The sequence below is a fragment of the Trachypithecus francoisi genome, unplaced genomic scaffold, assembly GCF_009764315.1.
Source record: "Trachypithecus francoisi isolate TF-2019V2 unplaced genomic scaffold, Tfra_2.0 Lachesis_group12, whole genome shotgun sequence".
In the NCBI taxonomy this organism is placed as follows: domain Eukaryota; kingdom Metazoa; phylum Chordata; class Mammalia; order Primates; family Cercopithecidae; genus Trachypithecus; species Trachypithecus francoisi.
The window spans coordinates 4706870-4728092 of record NW_022681457.1 but is presented as its reverse complement, the minus strand read 5'-3'; the positions used below and the strand labels follow the sequence as shown (position 1 = coordinate 4728092).

Sequence of the window (21223 nt, the reverse complement as noted above, 5' to 3'; positions counted from 1 at the left end):
TTTCAGTTCCGAGAGAGCCTTGAGGTGACAGGATATGTTTCTAGCCTACAAGAATAGAAATGGGCCCCAGAAGATGATGAAAAGTGCTTTTTTTTTTTCTTTTTTATACAGGATATTCCTCTGTTGCCCAGGCTGGGGTGTGGTGGCACAATCATGACTCACTGCAGCCTCAGCTTCCTAGGTTCAAGCGATCCTTCTGCCTCAGCCTTCTGAGTAGCTGAGACTACAGGTGTGTGCCACCACGCCTGGCTAATTTTTTTGATTTTTTGTAGAGACGGTGGTCTTGTTGTGTTGCCTAGGCTGGTCTCGAACTCCTGGGCTCAAGTGATCCCACTCCCTGGACCTCCCAAAGTTCTGGGATTACAGGCATGAGCCACTGTGGTGGGCTGGGGGTGTATTTTTCAGCCCAGAGAAGAACTGATGGATCCAGGCTAGGCACTGATTGGCTAGTGTGGCTGCAGGATGGTGAGGCAGGAGTGTTGACAGTATTGCCAGAGAAAGAGTGCAGTGAGGACTGGGTGCAGTGGCTCACGCCTGTAATCCCAGCACCTTGGGAGGCTGAGGCGGGTGGATCACGAGGTCAGGAGATCGAGACCATTCTGGCCAACATGGTGAAACTCCATCTCTACTGAAAACACCAAAAAAAAAAAAAAAAAACTACACAAAAAAATTAGCTGGGTGTGGTGGCAGGCACCTGTAGTCCCAGCTACTCAAGAGGGTGAGGCAGGAGAATCGCTTGAACCCAGGAGGCGGAGGTTGCAGTGAGCCGAGATTGTGCCACTGCACTCCAGCCTGGGCAACAGAGTGAGACTCCATCTCAAAAAATAAACAAATAAATAAATAAATAAATAGAGTGCAATGACAGGCTGTGGGATCTAGACTGGAAGAGAAGGAAGGTCACTAGGGAACCGCTGCTGAATGGGGACATGGGAAGCATCAGATCAAGTACCTGGGGGCTTGAGGGTTTTGCAGGGGAGGGTGCTGAGCTGGAAGGTGGGGGGTTGGGCAGGCACTGCACTGACGCTGGGGTTTCCACTTTTATGGAGCTGTTAGTCAAATGGGGGAAATGAGTGTTAATCAAATAATCACCTGCATAAACAGAAAATTGAAGAATGTGTGAGGTGCTGTGAAGAACCACAGCAGGTTCTGGGGTGGAGGAGAAAATTCTAGGAGTTTCTCTGAGAAGATAACATGGAAGCCTAGGTAGGACTTAGGTGAAGAATGGGAGTGGGAGGCCCGGCACGGTGGCCCACGTCTGTAATCCCGGCACTTTGGGAGGCCAAGGAGGGCGGATCACTTGAGGTCAGGAGTTTGAGACCAGCTTGGCCAACGTGGTAAAACCCCATCTCTACTAAAAATGCAAACAATAGCCAGGCATGGTGATGCACTCCTGTAGTCCCAGCTACTCTGGAGGCTGAGGCAGGAGAATGGCTTAAACCTGGGAGGCAGAGGTTGCAGTGAGCTGAGATTGTGCCACTGCACTCCAGCCTGGGCAACAGAGTGAGACTCTATCTCAAAAAAAAAAAAAAAAAAAAAGAATGGAGTGGGAATATATTAGGCAGAGACAATAGCACATGACAAGGTCCCGAGGTAGGAGATCTTGCTGGGTTCCAGGAATCTAGAGGCCAGTCTAGTATTTGTTGAGTGCCTACTAAGTACCTGATACTGTGCTTGGTTTGGGGGCACAGCAGTAAGACAGGTGAAATCCCTGCCTTCACAGAGCTTCATATATTTGGGGCTGGGAAGAGACCGACAATAAACATATCAACAGTGGATTAATCAGAAAAGGAGGCCGGGTGCGGTGGCTCATGCCTGTAATCCAGCACTTTGGGAGGCTGAGGCGGGTGGATCACTTGAGGTCAGGAGTTTGAGACCAGCCTGACCAACATAGTGAAACCCCGTCTCTACTAAAAAAATACAAAACTAGCTGGGTGTGGTGGCACAGCCTGTAATCTCAGCTACTTGGGAGGCTGAGGCAGGAGAATCACTTGAATGCAGGAGGTGGAGGTTGAGGTGAACCGAGATCACTTCATTGCACTCCAGCCTGGGCAACAAGAGCAAAACTCTGTCTCAAAAAAAAAAAAAAGAAAGAAAAGAAAAGGAATAAATATGAAAAATAGAGCAGGGGCCGGGTACGGTGGCTCAAGCTTGTAATCCCAGCACTTTGGGAGGCTGAGACGGGCGGATCACGAGGTCAGGAGATCGAGACCATCCTGGCTAACACGGTGAAACCCCATCTCTACTAAAGAATACAAAAAAACTAGCCAGGCGAGGTGGCAGGCGCTTGTAGTCCCAGCTACTTGGGAGGCTGAGGCAGGAGAATGGCGTAAACCCGGGAGGCGGAGCTTGCAGTGAGCTGAGATCGCGCCACTGCACTCCAGCCTGGGCGACAGAGCGAGACTCAGTCTCAAAAAAAAAAAAAAAAAAAGAAAAGAAAAATAGAGCAGAGTGTATTAGCTCTATTTTAGACAAGGGACAGAAAGGCCGATCTGAAGAGGTGGCTTTGACGATTAGAGATTATGTCAATGGGCAAAGTATTGAAGTTTAGATTTTAGAATTGGGATGACAAGGTCTAGGGCAGAACCCATGGGAGTCAGGGTCTGGAGGTCCCTGGAGTTTGTCATCTGATCTTGGTCTTTTGAGCCTTGACATCTTTTCTGACCTTTGACCCCCATATCCTATCTCCCTGACCTCTGACTTATTTTTTGAGGCAGAGTCTCACTCTGTGACCCAGGCTGGAGAGTGCAGTAGTGAGATCTCGGCTCACTAACTTCCGCCTCTTAGAGTAGAATCAAGTGAGTCTCCTGCCTCAGCCTCCTGAGTAGCTGGGATTACTACCACCACACCTGGCTAATTTTTGTGTTTTTAGTAGAGACGGGGTTTCGCCATGTTGACCAGGCTGGTCTCAAACTCCTGACCTCAGGTGATCTGCCCACCTCAGCCTCCCATGACCTCTGACTTTTCTTCTCTTTCTTCATCTTCCCTTTCTTCTCCTTCCTCCTCCTCCTTCTCTTCTTCCTTTTCTTTCTCTCTTTCTTTCCCTCCCTCCCTCTCTCTCTCTCTCTTTCTTCCTTTCTTTCCCTCCTCCTCCTCCTTTTTCTTTCTTCCTCCTCCTCCTTCTTCTCCTCCTTCTCCCCCTCCTCCCCCCCTCCCTCCCCCTCCCCCCCCCCTCCCTCCCCTCCCTCCCCTCCCTCCCCTCCCTCCCCTCCCTCCCCCTCCCCCTTTCTCTCTCCTTCTCCCTCTCCTTCCTTCTTTTTCTTTATAAAATAGAGATGGGAGGCCGGGCATAGTGGCTCACGCCTATAATGCCAGCACTTTGGGAGGCCGAGATGGGTGGATCATCTGAGGTCGGGAGTTCAAGACCAGCCTGACCAACATGGAGAAACCCTGTCTCTACTAAAAATACAAAATTAGCCAGGCGTGGTGGTGCATGCCTGTAATCCCAGCTACTCGGGAGGCTGAGGCAGGAGAATAGCTTGAACCCAGGAGGTGGAGGTTGTGGTGAGTCGAGATCACGCCATTGCACTCCAGCCTGGGCAACAACAACGAAACTCCATCTTAAAAAAAAAAAAAAAAAAATCAGAGATAGGGTCTTGCTGTGTTGCCCCGGCTGGTCTCAAACTCCTGGGCTCAAGCGATCCTCCTGCCTTGGCCTCCCAAAGTGCTGGGAATACAGTGCGCCTGGTCTGATCTCTGACATCTAAGTCTCTTCACCACTATCTCTTGGGCTACTAGGGCTGTGACTGATACTATAGCCAGTAGCCCATGCAGCTATTTAAATTAAAATTAAATAAAATTAAAGATTCTGTTTCTCAGGTACGTGAGCCACACTAGTGCTCATTGGCCACGAGGTGTGTGGTCAGTAGCCACATGTGGGCACTGGGTACCGTATCGGATGGCGCAGATTTCCATCGAATAGAACATTTCCATCACTGGAAAGTTCTATTGGCCAGTGCTGCCTCCCCACCCTGAGTTTGGCCTCATGTCCCATCTCCTGACTGTTGGTGATTTTCTTCCCACCCTCCCAACCCCTCAGCCTCTTCTTCCTCCAAATTCCTCGTCTTCTGTGTCTTCTCCCCACTTTCCAAGACTTGGTTTCTCTTCTCTCCTCTTTCTTTCTTTTTTTTGACATGGAGTCCTGCTCTGTCACCCAGGAGTATCATGGCACTATCTTAGCTCACTGCAACCCCTGCCTCCCGGGTTCAAGCAATTCTCCTGGCCCAGTCCCCTAAGTAAGCTGGGATTACAGGTATTGGCCACCACACCCAGCTAATTTTTGTATTTTTAGTAGAGATGGGGTTTCACCGTGTTGGCCAGGCTGGTCTCGAACTCCTGACCTCAAGTGATCTGCCCGCCTCAACCTCCTGAAGTGCTGGGATTACAGGTGTGAGCCACCACGCCGGGCCGGTTTCTCTTCTCTTTCTGACATTTTGTGAGAGATACCAAAATGTCATCATCAAGAGCCTGAGATACGGGGCTGAGACTGACCTGGGTTCAAGTCCTAGCTCTGCTGCATCTCAGCTGTGTTGAGCAGGTCGGTTGACCCCTCGATACCTGTTTCCTCATTTGTGTAATGAATAGAGCAGTCTTTCTACCTACCTCACGCACTGTGAGGCTTCAATGAGATTGTGCACAAAATGCACAGGGTCTGGCTTGTTGTGGCCTCTCAGTAAACATTTGCTGGTGACATTAGCATCTTTCTACCTGGCTAACCCCTGGCTTCCTTTTTCCCTCAGTGTGAAGCCATTCTCACAGACACCGTTCTCCTTGTCACTGACTCCCCCATCTACTGACCTCCCAGGTAAGAGCCTGCGCTCCACCCTCCCTCGTCTCCCCTCTCTCTCTTCGACCCCTGCTGCCTTTCCTTCAACCTTCCATCAATTGAGGGATACATTGTGGTTTTTTGTTTGTTTGTTTGTTTTTTGAGATGAAGTCTCGCTCTGTCACCAGGCTGAGTGCAATGGCACGATCTCAGCTCACTGCAACCTCCGCCTCCTGGGTTCAAGCGATTCTCCTACCTCAGCCTCCTGAGTGGCTGGAATTACAGGCGCCCACCATCACACCCGGCTAATTTTTGTAGTTTTGGTAGAGATCAGGTTTCACTGTGTTGGCCAGGATGGTCTCAATCTCTTGATGTCGTGATCCACCCGCCTCAGCCTTCCAAAGTGCTGGGATTACAGGCGTGAGCCACCGCGCCAGGCCAGTTGGAGGACACATTCTTACCGAAGCCCAGCTTTGAGGCAGGGTGTGTGTGTTGGAGGCGGGGGAGCAGGGAGGGGCTGGAGAGCTGAGTGGTGGAACTGGTGATGGTTAGGAAATTTTGGTCTTTGTAGCCACACACACTGGGTTTGTGTTCTGCCACTTACTAGCTTATGAGACTTTGGGGAGGTGTGTTAGTCAAGATTCCTTCAGCTGCAAGTGATAGAAATCCAAATCAAGCCAGGTGAAGCAATATTTTAAAAAAGAAGAGGCCAGTGCAGTGGCTCATGCCTGTAATCCCAGCACTTTGGGAGGCCAAGGCAGGTGGATCACCTGAGGTCAGGAGTTCAAGACAAGCCTGGCCAACATGGTGAAACCCCCCCCCCACCTCTACTAAAAAATACAAAAATTATCCAGGTGTGGTAGCATGCACCTGTAATCCCAGCTACTCGGTAAGCTGAGGCAGGAGAATCACTTGAACCCAGGAGGTGGAGGTTGCAGTGAGCCGAGATGGCACCATTGCACTCCAGACTGGGCGACAGAGCAAGACTCTGTCTCAAAAAAAAAAAAAAAAAAAAAATATATATATATATATATATATATAAAATAATAATAAAACTTTATTGATTTATTGGTTCCAGTAACTGATAGTTCAGAATTATGGCTTCAGGCATGGCTGGATCCAGCGGCTCAAGTGATGGCATCAGGCATTACTTTGATCTGCTTTCCACTGTGGTGGCTTCATTCCCAGGCAGGCTCAGCTACTTGGCAGCAAAGATGGCTTCTGGAAGTCCATACTGATATGGCCCTGAGAACTCACATCAGTGAAAGAGGGAGTCCCTTAGTTTCCATAAATTTATCAATTAGGAATACTTTTGGCTGCAAGTAACAGAAGACCCAAATTAAAAATGCCTTAAATAGTAAAAGCATTCATGTTATGAATCCACACAACAAAAAGCCTAGAGGTGGGCTGTTGCCGTGTGGGCTTAGCAATATGAGGACTGGCATCTTGGTAGTTCCTCTCACGTCTGTCTTATTGTCCCAAGATGGCTGTTGCAATTCCAGGGATCATGTCTGTGTTGGTCCATTTGCGTTGCTGGAAAGGAATGCCTGAGACTGGGTGATTTATAAAGAAAAGAGGTTTCTTTGGTTCACAATTCTGCAGGCTGTACAGGAAGCATGTTGCCGCCTATGCTTCTGGTGAGGGCCTCAGGAAGTTTAGGATCATGGTGGAAGGGGAAGGGGAGCCACCATATCACATGGTGAGAGGGAGCAAGCGAGTGAAGCCAGACTTCTTTTAACAGCCAGCTCACATCAACTCAAAGAGTGAGAACTCACTTGTTACTATGGGAAAGGCACCAAGACATTCATGAGGGATCCACCCCCATGACCCAGGCACTTCCCATCAGGCCCCACCTCCAACCTTGGGGATTACACTTTTCTTTGAGATGGAGTCTCAACTCTGTCCCCCAGTCTGGGGTGCAGTGGCACAATCTCGGCTCACTGCAACCCCTGCCTCCTGGATTCAAGTGATTCTCCTGTCCTCAGCCTCCTGAGTAGCTAGGATTACAAGCACGTGCCACCACGCCCAGCTAATACTTTGTATTTTTAATAGAGACAGGGTTTCACCGTGTTAGCCAGGATGGTCTCGATCTCCTGACCTTGTGATCCGCCCGCCTTGGCCTCCCAAAGGGCTGGGATTACAGGCATGAGTTACCACACCCAGCTGGGGATCACATTTCAACATGAGATTTGGAGAGGACAAATATCCAAACCATATCAATGTCCCAAGCAGGACTTGGCCAGGGCCAAAACTTTCTCCTTCCAAAGTTCTGTCTTTTTCATTCAGGAAGAAACTCCTTCCCAGAAGCCCCCCAGCAGATTTCCCCTAACGTCTCATTGGCTAGGACTGTGTCATATGGCCACTTCTAACTGCAAGGGAGGCTGGGAAAGTGAGTATTTAGCTTTTTCAGTTTCTAAGTGGAGGCAGGCAAGAGACAACAGTACCTGATATATTCAATAAATGTTAGCAATTTGTATTGTTCTTTCTTCTCTCTCTCTAGGGTACGAGCCCCCCCAAGCCCTCTCACCCCTGCCCCCACCTGCCCCATCGCCCCCAGCCTGGCAGGCTCGGGCCCTGGGCACTGCCCGGTTGCAGCTGGTAGAGTTCTCAGCATTTGTGGAACCGCCGGATGCAGTTGATTCTGTGAGTGAAATTTTGGTATAGTCACTGAGGGATTTTGAAATATCGAGGGTGATAGGGAGGGAAGGTATAAAGTCATGGTTTTCAAACTTTAGCATGTATCAGAATCATCTGGAGGGCTTCTTAAAACAGAGATTGCTGGACCCCATCCCCAGAATTTCTGATTTGCTAGATGTATGCGGGGCTTGAGAATTTGCGTTTCTAATAAGCTACCAGGTGCGCTGATGCAGCTGGTCTGGGGACCGTACTTTGAGAACTGCTAGCATAAAGGAACTGGAAGGTCACGGGGTGACAGGTTGGGAAGGTCAGAAAAACTCCTCAGGACATCATTCATTCATTCATCAAATGTGTTTGAGTTTCTACTGTTCACTAGGCTTTGTGATGCATATTAGGAACTTGGAAAAGATCTTATTTCTGTGCTTGAGCCTCTCCTGGGTGAGGATGGAGTGGGCCGACTGTTAGAAGAAACAGCTCCTAACTCTTAGGGACTGAATGCCAGATAAGTTGCATGTAACATTTCAATGTAGGTTCAGCAGGAGCCTTGGACTCAAGTGATTTGGGGATCCAGGCTCCTTCCATTTTGTGGCTCTGCCATTTTCTAAGGCTTCAGAATCTGCTGATGGAGTCTCTGCATCTGGCCAGCAGATGGAGGAAGGGAGAGAGTCAAGATTGTGCAGGAGGTTTTAGGAATCTGGCTTGGATGTGTCAACTGTCAGGCCTGGTCACATCCCATTGGCCAGAACTTAGTCACGTGGACACACCTAACTGCCAAGCAGCCTGGGAAATGTAGTTTCACACTGTGTAAAGGAACCAGGATTTGTGAACATGTAGCAGTCTCTGCCACACCATATAAACATCAATCAAAACACCAACCAATCCAGACCTCTGGATTCACATTAATTCAGTCTTCCATCCATTGAACATTTATGAGCACCTGCTTTATATAGGACCAGGCCTAGGGGGTGTGAGCTTTGCTCTGGGGGTGCTGGGAAGCTATGGGAGGGCTATGACCAGGGGAGGGGCAGGAGCAGGTCTGGAGCCACGTGAGGGATAAACTGGAGAGGCGAGGTTGGAGGCTGGGGTGAGGGCGGGAGGCCTGTGCTGAGGCTGAGGCAGTGAGGATGGAGTTGGGTGTGGCAGGGAGTTGGGGACTGTAGGACTGCAGGGGCTGCAGGAGACAGGAGTGGGGACGATGGGTGGGAGTCAGGCCCAGTGCTGGGTGGACAGTGTGGAACAGCTGACCTGAGCTGTGGGGATGGTGATGGCATTTGGTGGGCTCAGGCAGCACGGGCTGGAGATCCACCCCACCTCCGACTTCTCACCCATGGCCAACCCTCCTCAGTACCAGAGACACCTGTTTGTGCACATCAGCCAGCACTGCCCCAGCCCCGGAGCGCCGCCGCTCGAGAGCGTGGATGTCCGGCAGATCTACGACAAATTCCCCGAGAAAAAGGGTGGCCTCCGAGAGCTGTATGATCGTGGCCCCCCCCACGCCTTCTTCTTGGTCAAGTTCTGGGTGAGTTGTCGCAGCAAAACCAAAAGTGCTTACAAATCCTGTGGTGTCCCAGCAAAGGCCTCTGGCCCTAAGAGAGATGGTCGCAGGCCCTGCCAGGTCAGCCTGGGACGTACCGGTCAGTCCTCATGGCTTGGAGTGTCCCCTTTGCGACAAGGAACACCGAGGAGGCCAGCCCCTGGGGTGGGTGGGGGTGCCTGGGCCTCCCTGGATATTGCCGCATGTAACTAATATGGCGAGTTACCTGACTGTGTAACTAATGGGGTCCTGGGCATGGGCTTGCCATGTTCCAGGCTTCCCTGTGCCCCACCTGACTGCACCAAGCCTTGCTGCTAAGGAACAGCCCCCTCCCCTTAGCCAGTGGACTTGTGGAGGCTCTGTTCTCTAAAGAGGGGAATGATGCTTTGCATCAGGTTCACCAGACCTTGTTGCTAGAGAATGTCTAGCTTTGATGAAGTGATGGAAGGAGCCACGGAGTGGCTTTGTCAAATCCTATATTCATTTATTTGTTTATTTATTTTTGAGACAGAGTCTCACTGTCACCCAGGCTGGAGTGCAGTGACTGGATCTCGGCTCACTGCAACCTCTGCCTCCTGGATTCAAGCGATTCTCCTGCCTCAGCCTCCCCAGTAGCTTGGACTACAGGCACCCGCCACCACATCCGGCTTATTTTTGTATATTTAGTAGAGACGGGGTTTCGCCATGTTGGCCAGGCTGGTCTTGAACTCCTGGCCTCAAATGATCCGCCCACCTTGGCCTCCCAAAGTGCTGGGATTACAGGTGTGAGCCACCGTGCCCGGCCAAGTCCTGTATTTATGTAGCAATCATTTACTGAGCACTTCCTGTGTAGAGGCCTGGTGTCAGGTGCTATTTACATAACTGTGACTAAGAGGGCCCATCTTGCATGTTTCTTAGGGCTACTTGGTCTAGTGTCCAGTACGATGACTAACACTACCGGGGTTCAATAAATGTGTTTTATTTTATTTTATTGTTTTTATTTATTTATTTTTTTGAGATGGAGTTTTGCTCCTGTGGCCCACACTGGAGTGTAATGGTGTGATCTTGGCTCACTGCAACCTCTGCCTCCTGGGTTCAAGCGATTCTCCAGCCTCAGCCTCCCAAGTAGCTGGGATTACAGGCATGCGCCACCATGCCCAGCTAATTTTTGTATTTTTTTTTTTTTTTTTTTGAGACGGAGTCTCGCTCTGTCACCCAGGCTGGAGTGCAGTGGCCAGATCTCAGCTCACTGCAAGCTCCGCCTCCTGGGTTTGCGCCATTCTCCTGCCTCAGCCTCCCGAGTAGCTGGGACTACAGGCGCCCGCCACCTTGCCCAGCTAGTTTTTTGCATTTTTTAGTAGAGACGGGGTTTTACCGTGTTAGCCAGGATGGTCTCGATCTCCTGACCTCGTGATCCGCCCGTCTCGGCCTCCCAAAGTGCTGGGATTACAGGCTTGAGCCACCACGCCCGGCCTAATTTTTGTATTTTTAGTAGAGACGGGGTTTCATCATGTTGGCCTGGCTGGTCTTGAACTCCTGACCTCAAGTGATCCGCTCACCCCGGCCTCCCCAAGTGCTGGGATTATAGGCATGAGCCACTGCACCGGGCCTTATTTTTGTATTTTTAGTAGAGACAGGGTTTTACCGTGTTGGCCAGTCTGGTCTCAAACTCCTGACCTCAAGTGATCCACCCACCTTGGCCTCCCAAAGTGCTGGGATTACAGGTGTGAGCCACAGCACCTGGCCTGGGCTCAATAAATGTTACCTGGATGTTTAGGGGGTGCTAGCTCTTATAATAACAAAGGTGGTAGAGGGATCTAGTCTCTGAGAAGAAAGCCTGGCTAGGTGTGGTGGTTCACTCCTGTCTTCCCAGCACTTTGCGAGGCTGAGGTGAGAGGACCGCCTGCGTTCAGGAGTTTGAGACTAGCCTGGGCAACACAGCGAGACCTCAACTCTACAAAAAATGAAAAAATTAGCTGGGTGTGGTGGTGCGCACCTGTGGTCCCAGCTTCTCTGGAGGCTGAGGCAGGAGGATCGCTTAAGCCCGGGAGGTGGAGGCTGCAGTGAGCCAAGAGTGCGCCACTGCCTTCCAGCCTGGGTGACAGAATGAGACCCTGTCTCAAAAAAAAAAAAAAGAAAGAAAGAGAAAGGAAGGAAAGGAAAGGAAAGGAAAGGGGAAAGGAAAAAAGAAAGAAAGAAGGAAGGAAGAAAGAGAAAGAAAGAAAAGAAAGAAAGAAAGAAAGAAAGAAAAAGAAAGAAGAAAGAAAGAAAGAAAGAAGAAAGAAAAAAAGAAAAGAAAGAAAGAAAAGAAAGAAAAAGAAAGAAAGAAAGCCTGCTGAGGACTTGAACTTTATTGGCCTTGCTGGGAATGTTGCTGTTCTGGAGCTTGCTGTTCACGGTTCTGGAGCTTTCTGCCGTGTGAAGCAGGGGCCTGAAACTGCTCTGGGGATGTGCAGCTGAGGGCTTAGACACTGCTGGGGCTTAAGACAGGCCTCATCAGGTCCCAGGACTGGAGAGCCACCCGCTTAGGAAGCCCAGCTGCTGAAGGGGTTCAGAGGAGCAGCTGGTAAGGTCTTTGGTTTTGCCACAGTGAGGGATGGAGCTGAGCCCCTGAGAAGACTGACCTGGCACAGTGTTAGCAACTAAAGTTAGGAAGAGGAAGAGGTGCGCCTCTCAAGGAGGTGACTCAGACCAAAGCTGTGATGAACTCTTAGGCTTCCTTAGGCCCCACTTGGCCTAGTGACACTTGGCCAGCTGTCTACACACTTCGCCACTGGGGTTAGGGAGGGAGTCTGACCTCTCAGATTCGGCCGAGGGGGAAGCGCTCTGAGGAGGAGTCAGGCCTCCGCGGGCTCCGTGAAGTCCCATTGCTAGGGAGTAGCAACTTGCCTTAGCAACCAGGGTAGAGGGGCTTAGAGGGAGGTGTTCATCTTGAACTGGTTGCTAAGCAGTAACTGCCTCCTTAGTAACCAGGCCCTTGGAAGGGGCTAAACTCTTGAGTTGCGGGCTTCAAGAGAAAAAGGTTGAATTGGCCGGGCATGGTGGCTCATGCCTGTAATCCCAGCACTTTGGGAGGCCGAGGCGGGTGGATCACCTGAGTTCCAGAGTTCGAGACCAACCTGGCCAACATGACAAAACCCCGTCTCTACTAAAAATACAAAAATTAGCCAGACATGGTGGCATGCGCCTGTAATCCCAGCTACTTGGGAGGCTGAGGCAGGAGACTCACTTGAATCCAGGAGGCGGTGGTTGTAGTGAGCCGAGATCATGGCATTGCACTCCAGCCTGGGCAACAAGAGTGAGCCTTCGTCTCAAAAAACCAAAAAGAAAAGAAAAAAGGTTGAATTTGAATTCCAGGGTTCCTTTGGTTACTGGGGAGAGAGGGCCAAGACTGTTTTGGGGACCCAGACTTCTTCAACACGGATGGACAGTGGATCTTCTCCAGAAACCAGCCGTTGGAGAATTTTGAAAGGCTGACGTGGTGGCTCACGCCTGTAATCCCAGCACTTTGGGAGGCCAAGGTGGGAGGACTGATTGAGCCCAGGAGTTGGAGACCAGCCTGGGCAACATGGTGAAACCCTGTTTCTACAAAAAATACAAAATATTAGCTGTGTGTCGTGGCATGCACCTGTGGTCCTGACTACTCAGGAGGCTGAGGTGGGAGGATCACTTGAGCTCAGGAGATCGAGGCTGCAGTGAGCTGTGATTGTACCACCACACTCCAGCCTGGGTGACGGAGCAAGATCCTGTCTCCAAAACAAACAAACAAACAAAAAAAACAAAAAAGCACTGAGGAATCAAGCCGGGAACTACAGGGTTAATGGGAAAACTAGGCTATGGGGCAGAGTCCTTGCTGTGGTTTTGTTTTGAGATGAAGTTTCACTCTTGTTGCCCAGGCTGGAGTGCAATGGCCCGATCTCTGCTCACCGCAACCTCCGCCTCCCGGGTTCAAGTGATTCTCCTGCGTCCTGCGTCAGTGTCCCAGTAGCTGGGGTTACAAGCATGCGCCACCACGCCCGGCTAATTTTGTATTTTTAGTAGAGACGGGGTTTCTCCATATTGGTCAGGCTGGTCTCGAACTCCTGACCTCAGGTGATCCACCCACCTCAGCCTCCCAAAGTGCTGCGATTACAGGCATGAGCCACCGCGCCCCGTAGTCTCTACTGTTTATAAGGGACGTCCCCTCTGACTCATCTGTGCCTTCCCATCTCCCAGGCGGACCTGAACTGGGGCCCAAGTGGCGAGGAGGCGGGGGCCGGTGGCAGCATCAGCAGTGGTGGCTTCTACGGAGTGAGCAGCCAGTATGAGAGCCTGGAACACATGACCCTCACCTGTTCCTCCAAGGTCTGCTCCTTTGGCAAGCAGGTGGTGGAGAAGGTGGAGGTGAGGCTGGAGGGGTGGAGCTCTGGGCGGGTGAGTGCCCAGCCACCCAGCACTTGGGGGTGCAGAATGGACCAGAAGCCATGATGGCTCAGGCATTTGGGGGTGTGCGTGGAGGGAGTGGGTCCCAGCCTCTTTTGAGGGTTTAATGCACGTGTTGGGAGCTAATGTGGAGTCGAAGTCACAGGTAGGGATCATTCTGAGGGCTGACAGGTCATGTGTAGTATAGAGATTTAGAGTCACTGAGATTGAGAAGGGTCTTATGGATATGGAGAGATTCCTAGGGCAAGAAGGTTCGGCACTCAGACTTAGGGGTTGCTAGAGACTTGGGGAAGTCTCAAGTTTAGAGGTTAGATAGAGTTTGAAAATGTCATGGAGGTGTCTTTGGAGGGTATCTGAGGGCTGGGAGGTTAGAGGAGTTCAGAAGTCTTTGGGGGTTCAGAGCATCACTTTGAGGGGCTTGTGATTTGCAGGCTCAGAGATCCTGAGTTGGATCCCTGAGGGTTCAGGCCCAGTCTCCGGTCACTGTGGGTGGTGTAATGAAAGGAAGGTGGCAGTGAGAGTGAGTGTGATGGCATCTTAGAGGCACAGGGTGGAGCTCAGTTCCTGGGGTGACCCATGTGTCTCTCAGCCACCATTCTCCCCACTCCCTGCCCCTTGGTTCAGACGGAACGGGCCCAGCTGGAGGATGGCAGATTTGTGTACCGCCTGCTACGCTCGCCCATGTGCGAGTACCTGGTGAATTTCTTGCACAAGTTGCGGCAGCTGCCTGAGCGATACATGATGAACAGCGTCCTGGAAAACTTCACCATCCTCCAGGTGATGCCTGGGGCTGGGCTGGAGTGGGGGCCCCCAGGGGCCCCCAATGTGAAGGGACAGTACCTATAACAGACCTTCAGTCTAGGGGAACTCCTCACCCAGGGACTGACACAGCAGGGACTCCGAAGTGAGCCCTCAGCCTGAGGCTCTTTTAACCAGGAAACTGATGCAGTGGGGACCCCACCATTGACCCTTAGTTTAGGGGACCCCTTCACCTAGGGAACTGATGTGGTGGGGATGTCACAGCCCTCTCTCTCTCTCTTTTTTTTTTTTTTGAGATGGAGTCTCGCTCTGTCGCCCAGGCTGGAGTGCAGTGGCAAGATCTCGGCTCACTGCAACCTCTGCCTCTCGGGTTCAAGCGATTCTCCTGCCTCAGCCGCCCGAGTAGCTGAGATTACAGGCATGCCCCACCATGCCTGGCTAATTTTTGTATTTTTAGTAGAGACGGGGGTTTCACCATGTTGGCCAGGTTGGTCTCGAACTCCTGACCTCAAGTGATCCACCCGCCTAGGCCTCCCAAAGTGCTGGGATTACAGGCGTGAGCCAGCGTGCCCAGCCCCATAGCACTCGCACGTAAGGTGGGGCCCTCCTTCCCTGGGGAAGCTGACTGGAGGGCACTTCAAGGCAGATCCTCAGCTTCTCAAGAAACATGATATGGTGGGAGCCCCTTTAACTTTTTGGACTGGTGAGGCAGAGACCCCTTGACTGCGGAACCTGCAGGGAGGGTTCTCTCTTTACCTGTGACATGATGGGGATCCCTTTTACCTGGGGAATGTGATATGATGGGAACCTGATTGACCCTGAGATGTGATACACCATCACTGCCAACGCTCAGCTGAGGGAACTGACTTTTGGGCATCCCTTTCTCCTGGGGAACATGATATGGTGGCCGCCTGTTTCCTGGAGATAGAAAAGAGCCTGCTGGGTATTCCATGATAACTTGGCGGGGGTGCATAGGGGTCCCTGCCCTCCCTTCTAAGCATAAGTCCCTTGTCCTGGCCTCCCTGGCAGGTGGTGACAAACAGAGACACCCAGGAACTGCTGCTCTGCACCGCCTATGTCTTCGAGGTCTCCACCAGCGAGCGTGGGGCCCAGCATCACATTTACCGCCTGGTCAGGGACTGAAGGGGGACCCCAAAACTGGCTCACCCCCAGAACACCCTCCTCCCAAGGAGAGTCCTCCAGCTCACCTCATGCTTCTTATTTGGGGAGAGGGCTGTGATGTAAAGGGGTTGACCTCAGAGGCCTAAGCAACTGGGGCCATCCCCCCCATTAGAGGGGCCCCCAAAACTTGGTTGGAGAGCTGAACAGGCTGGGACTGAGGAAAGGATAAACCCCAATATTGGAACCTCACAGTGGGTGTCTGAAAGGACAGATCACTCTGGAGTATCAGGGATTGTGGGGACAGGAGTGAGACAACCCCCAGGTACAGCACTGACTTCTCAGCCCCTGGCAGGGCCCCCCCACTCCTCTGCATGTCTTGGAGGGCCCTAGTTACACATTGGCTTGTCCCCTTTACTTTTTCCCAGCCACCCCTCCCCCTGAAATTTCTGCCTCTCTCTACCACCCTCACTCCGTGACCTGTGAGATCACAAAGTGAAGATTAACCCTTTCTGTGCAGGAGCAGAGCCAGGTGGGCCCTGGAAATATTTTTTTTTTTAATATAACGAGATATTTATAAGTGGGTGCTAGGGTCTTGACTTTATCTCAGCTGCACAAGTAGTGGGTTGAAGCTTTCTAATCTCATCCCCCCGACAAGTGAGCTGTGAGCTAGACTGTTTCCTCCCTCCCCTCTCAAAGTTTGTTGGTTTGTGTTCTGACAGAGGATAAAGCTATTTTACCAAAAACGCAGGGCATTTATTTGAGGTTTGGGTGAAAAATAATCTTGTGGGAGGTGGTAGGCCGACAGATGGGGGCAGGAAACTGTGGACGAAAGCCCCAGGTCCCGTGGGAGAGGTGACAGCAGCGGGGACAGGCAGCCACCTGGGTCCCCAGGGGAATGTGAAGGAGGAGGGCTCTAGGCGAACTGGGGATTAAACAAATATTTACAGGCAGCAGGGAAGTGCCCAGTGCACGTGACGGGGCAGGGCGGGACTTTGGGGAGGGCGGGGCCTAGCGGTATCGAGCGAGCCGGTTGTAGACGTGGTCCAGGTTTCTGCACAGGAATATCGAGAGCGTCATGAACCCGAGCTATAGAGAAAGGAGATGAGGTCAGAGAAGTCGAAGGGGTGCTGGCGAGACGGGGGTGATGCCCATCTGGGCGAGAAAGGTCAGGGGTGGGGCCGTGAATTGGTAGAAATTCACGGGATTTCTACGGGATAGGTAGAAATGGGCGGGACTTGAGGGAAACTGCCGCAGGGCTGGCTGGTGATGCGGATACAGCTGCAACAGGTGAAGGTAGGGGAAGCGCTGCTGCTATAGGTGGGGAGGCGGGGTCGGGGTAGAGGCTGAGAAGGAGTAAGGTCGGAAGCAAGCCCAGGGTCCTTTATTCTGGAGGCTCATCTGTCTCCCCCTCTGCCTCAGCCTCTAATTCTGCCTCGGCCTCTAATTCTGCGCCCGCACTCCCAGTATCAGGCTGGTCCTCGTCTTGAACCCACAGCGGCCAGAACCCCAAGGCCATGGGCAGCTTGCCCTGCGGGGCCTTGTCCCCCCAGTTGGGGCAGGCACCCGCCATGCCCCAACCACCCCACAGACTGCCGCTGTGCCCGCCGCCGCCATCAGCGATCAGACTGGGCCCGGGGCTCGAACCCCTAGCGCCCGGCAAGTGCGGCTCGCATTTCCGGCGGAGTGCCCTGCGCTGTAGCTGCACGCTCAGCATCATGACAGTCATCTGCGGGGAAAGGGGAGGGAGATCGCAGCCAATAGCAGGAGGTTTTCCCTGCGTGCAGCCAATCAGGGCTCCCTGAAGCTAGGCCGCCCCCCCACCCCTGGTGCTGGGTGGAGCCGCGGGAGGGCTGGGGTGGGCTGCGCTCCGCCCCGAGCGCGTCCTTCCCAGGCAACCGGAGGACGCGAAATGAAGGGCAGGGCCATCTAAGGTAAATCCCGGCAGATCGCGGGTGGGGGCGGGGCCAGATCACCTCCAGTAGGCCGACGCCCAGGCAGATGCCCACTATGGAAATAAGGTTGTTGTGCAGCCACTTCTGGAGGCTCCGCGCGCAGCCCTGCGGGTGTAGGGAAAAGTTAAAGGGATTCTTTCTGGGACTCTCAAGCCCAGGGCCAGCGTTCTTTTCAGCCCGACTCTCACCGCCTTCAGGCATCTACCCGCTCCCATAGTCACCAGGCCTCTCTCGTCTCCTTACTAGTGCACCTTCGCTTAGCCTTTTCCAAGCCTGGCCCCTCCCTAGGTGTCTGTATTCCAGAGCTAGCCCCGCCTCTTCTTTAGGCCCTGTCCTTCCTACGGACCCCGCTCCCTTCAGAGGGCCCCGCCCCGCCCACCGTACCTTTCTTTTCTTGTAGCCCCGCCCTTTCTCAGGCCCCGCCCCTCACCGGCAGCCCTGCCCCTCCCGCAGGCCCCGCCCTATTCTACAGGTGTCTGCTCCGAACCCCTGCCCACCTCGCCGTAGATGTGGGTGTTTGCAGGGACCGCGCAGATGTCTGTACTGTGTCTGGACCGCGCCAGCTGTCCAAACCTGCTGAGCTGGGGCAAGATCACCTTATCTAGTATTGTGGAGTCGTTGGTCGCCGACAAGTTGTAGCAGGAGCAGGGCACGCGGTGCGCCTCCGACCCGTTACCTCTCAGGATGAGGACCTGGAACCAGTCCCGCGGGGAGTGCCAGCCGCAGCAGCGCAGCTGGGAGAGGGATACGGGTCAGAGGGACCGAGACTGGAGACATGATGTTGCGGATCAGGGGACAAGGTGATGGGTATAAGGTCAGGTCGGGGAGCAGGGGACTAAGTGGTGGGTGTGGAGTGGGGGCCAGTGGGCTGGTGTCGCGATGGGGCCGGGGCCAGGGGACATTACGGGAACATGGGGCTGGGAGACACGGGTCACGGGGTGATCTGGGGCAGGGGAAGTAGCTGCAGCTTCGCGCTCTGGACCAGAGATTGGGTGGGCGGTGCGATTGAGCCTCTGATACCCGACAGGTGAATGGGAGTGCGAGACCATGTGAGTCTCATCGGGAGCGGGGTCCGATGAAAGCCAGAGTCACTGCGGGGTAGGAAACCTCGCTAGGGTCTTGGGACTAGGGGCCTGACTACCTCCGGTCGGGGCGGGGTCGGGGCGGGGGCGGAGTCTCTCAAGGTAGATGGTGAAGCCATGCCAGGGTCTGGGTACTGGGAGACTGGGCCATGCCGGGGCCAGTTGTGTCATCTGGGGAGTGGGGGGCGTTGGGCCTGGGAGGGGTTGGGGTACGTTCGGGTCGTAGAGCTGGGGGTCGGGGCCACGTTGGGGTGGAGTCTCCTCGAAGCACAGGGCTGAGGTGGGTCAGTCCGTGAGGGAGCTGGAGGAGAGGGCTCACCTGGAACTGCACGTAGTCCCAGCTCTCCTCGGCCGCGGTCTCCTCGGGGTTGCTGCGGTACTTTTGGATGGTTTTCTCTACGATGTCCTGCAAGCTTCGCTCCAGCTGAGAGGCCACCAGTGAGGCTGGACCTCATGTGCCCCGCCCCATCCCACCCCCTCTCGGGCTGTGCCAGCCTCAGGCGGTCCCTGTGCATCTCTGGGTCAGTCTCAGATCCTCACTGAATGGCTAGCTCTGTGTACTTCAGGTCTGTCTCTCTGTTTCTCCCACTATTTCTACGGCTCATTAAGTCTCTGTCTCTTCTTTCAGGGCATCTTTTTCTTTCTCTTGTTCTTTTTCCTGTGTGTTTCCCTTTGGAGCTGTTTATCCTTCTCTCCCTTGGTCTGGGTCGGTGTGTCTATTTATTTTTTGAGACAGGGTCTCACTCTGTCACCCAGGATGAGTACATGGCTCACTGTAGCCTCAAACTCCATGGCTCAAGTGATCCTCCCACCTCAACCTCCAAGTAGCTGGGACCCCTGGTGCGCACCCTCACACCCGGATTTATTTTTTAATATAGATGGGGTCTCACTGTGTTGCCCAGGCTGGTCTCAAACTCCTGGACTCAATCCTCCAGCCTCAGCCTCCCAAAGTGCTGGGATTATGGGATTACAGGCATGAGCCACCAGGCCCAGCCTCTTATTTCTCTTTATCTAGATCAGTCCCTGTCTGCCTTTGTTTCTCCGTCTCTCTCCACCCCCTCCCACCACTCTGTTCCCCCTCCTCTCTGCTGGGCGTGGGTGGTGGCCACTGCAGGAAGCTCACCTGGGCCCGCTGAGTGGAGATGAGGATTCCCAGGGTTATCTGCGTGGCAAACAGGAGCAGCAGCATCCCAAAATACTGGGGAGCAGAGTGGAGAGATCAGGCTGACCACCCTTGGCAACCTCGGCCCAGGCCATTTTTGAGGGTGGGGATACGAGTGTTCCTAGGGATGGAGAGGGATGAGGCACTCACCAGGCCCAGGAGGCAGCGGAGCTCCTTGAGGGCCCCCACGCATCCCAGGAGGGCGAGGCCCATGGTGAAGACTCCAGAGATGGCCAGGACTTTGGACCAGATCTGCAGGGGCAGGAAGGCCAAGCCTGGGAGAGGTGAGGGGAGCAATGATGAGCCGGGTAGCACAATTCTAGGCAGCCCCATTTCCCGCCTAGGCAGCCGCCCAAGTGGCGAGCAGTATCCTGGTGCCCTTCTCTCTGGGACTCTGTCCCTGCCCCACCCTGAGTCCCTGTCTCCTTCTGAAACTTTCTTTTCTTTCTGGGCCTCTTTTTCCTATCCTTGGATCTCTCTTCCTCTCACCCTCTGCTTCCTCCTTCAGCTCCTCCTCATCCCCAGTAGTTTCAGCCCTAACACTTGTTCTGTGACCTTGGCTTGGCTCTTTAAACCTCCCTGAGGCCTAGGGGATGGTATCTATTTCTCAGAGGTTTTTTGGCTTGTTTGTTGTGTTTTTGTTTTTGTTTTTGTTTTTTTGAGATGGAGTCTCACTCTGTCACCCGGGCTGGAGTGCAGTGGTGTGATGTCGACTCACAGCAACCTCCGCCTCCCAGGTTCGAGTGATTCTCCTGCCTCAGCCTCTCTAGTACCTGGGATTACAGGCACGTGCCACCATGCCTGGCTAATGTTTTGTATTTTTTAGTAGAGACAGGGTTTCACCATGTTGGCCAGGCTATTCTCGAGCTCCTGTCCTCAAGTGATCCACCTGCCTCGGCCTCCCAAAGTGCTGGAATTACAGGCGTGAGCCACCACACCCGGCCCCTAGGGTCATTTTGAGGGACACACAGGAACATGTGTTCAACCCAGTCCTCAACGCAGGGCAAAGACTTCTTAAATATGAACATTTAGGGTCATATTTCATTATTATTTAGGGTCATACTTCATTATTTTTTTCCTATTACTATTAATGTTATTTCGGCTATTTTACTTCCTTGCTATATGACATCCATCAAGGGACTTCCCCTCTCTGAACTTCAAGAGAGGGGAAGGTTTGTGGGGGCATCTGACCAGCCACAAGGCCCGACAGATAGGAAGTGCTTGAGAAATGGCTCTCATGGTCATTGTATGCACAACCCCATTTGCCGGAAGACGCAGGCTCCGAGAAGAGAAGCAGCGGTGAGCAGTGGATGGGAGCCTGTGGCCTGACTGCAGAGTAGGGCACCATGGGTCTCCCTGACACAAGGGAGACCACAGGAAGTCACTTGGGTTGGGGGAGGCCCTCCCACCTGCCCCAGCCCCCCTCACCCACAAAGGACACGAAGCTGGTCTTGTCGATGAGGATCCAGATGCCGAAGCAGAAGATCAGGCTGCCCAGGACCTGAGGAGTGGCAGATACGGTGGTGGGCCACGGGGGAAGATGAGGGCAGGGTTAGCGGCAGGGGCTGGGCCCGGGCTGGGGAGCCATGAGGCAACTCACGAAGAAGAAGAGGTTGAAAACGAAGAGGAAGTATTTGATGAGGCTGAGGCAGCTCTCCTGGGCCGACATCTTCACCTAGAGGGGTGAGCGGTCCACTCACCACACAGAAGAGGTGCTGACAGTAGGGGAGACAGGGAGAAAGACAGAGGCTGAGAGAGAAAGAGAGACGGAGAGCTGAGACAGAAAGGAAGAACCCCGAAAGAGGAAGTTCC

The 21223-nt window shown here is 53.2% G+C and overlaps 2 protein-coding genes across 11 annotated transcripts in view; one reads left to right on the top strand and one right to left on the bottom strand.

Moving 5' to 3' along the window:
* Positions 1–15958, top strand: part of TEAD2 (TEA domain transcription factor 2) — a 24362-nt gene extending 8404 nt beyond the window's left edge. For 5 of the 7 annotated variants that reach the window (XM_033224001.1, XM_033224005.1, XM_033223999.1 and 2 more), the window contains 6 exons: positions 4737–4801; positions 7263–7405; positions 8745–8918; positions 13128–13295; positions 13959–14111; positions 15123–15958. In XM_033224001.1, coding sequence (XP_033079892.1) covers positions 4737–4801; positions 7263–7405; positions 8745–8918; positions 13128–13295; positions 13959–14111; positions 15123–15236 — 817 coding nt within the window. In that variant the 3' untranslated portion in view covers positions 15237–15958. The remainder of the gene's footprint in view (positions 1–4736; positions 4802–7262; positions 7406–8744; positions 8919–13127; positions 13296–13958; positions 14112–15122) is intronic. The other 2 variants (XM_033224004.1, XM_033224003.1) reach the window with 1 other exon arrangement.
* On the bottom strand, positions 15947–21223 carry CD37 (CD37 molecule). 4 transcript variants are annotated; one of them, XM_033224010.1, is made up of 8 exons: positions 21012–21218; positions 20844–20912; positions 19562–19686; positions 19373–19447; positions 18569–18673; positions 17665–17901; positions 17189–17272; positions 15947–16301 (listed from the first exon to the last, which is right to left on the bottom strand). In XM_033224010.1, the coding sequence occupies exons 3-8, from the start codon at positions 19622–19624 to the stop codon at positions 16224–16226; spliced, it is 642 nt and encodes a 213-aa protein (XP_033079901.1). In that variant the 5' UTR covers positions 19625–19686; positions 20844–20912; positions 21012–21218; the 3' UTR covers positions 15947–16223. The 4 variants fall into 4 exon arrangements, with proteins under 4 accessions (XP_033079901.1, XP_033079900.1, XP_033079899.1 ...); XM_033224009.1 differs by having other exon boundaries at positions 20840–20912; positions 21012–21217; XM_033224008.1 differs by lacking the exon at positions 15947–16301 and adding an exon at positions 16570–16941 and having other exon boundaries at positions 21012–21223.

What these genes read in the sequence shown, in the direction of transcription:
- CD37 (XM_033224007.1), bottom strand. Translation starts at nt 21,080, where the DNA reads ATGTCGGCCCAGGAGAGCTGCCTCAGCCTCATCAAATACTTCCTCTTC. An exon ending in CAGCTTCGTGTCCTTTGTGG is followed by an intron (nt 19,687 to 20,839) that starts GTGAGGGGGGCT and finishes CACCTCTCCCAG; the next exon opens with GCTTGGCCTTCCTGCCCCTG. An exon ending in ACACCCACATCTACGGCGAG is followed by an intron (nt 17,273 to 17,664) that starts GTGGGCAGGGGT and finishes CTACACCCGCAG; the next exon opens with GGCTGCGCGCGGAGCCTCCA.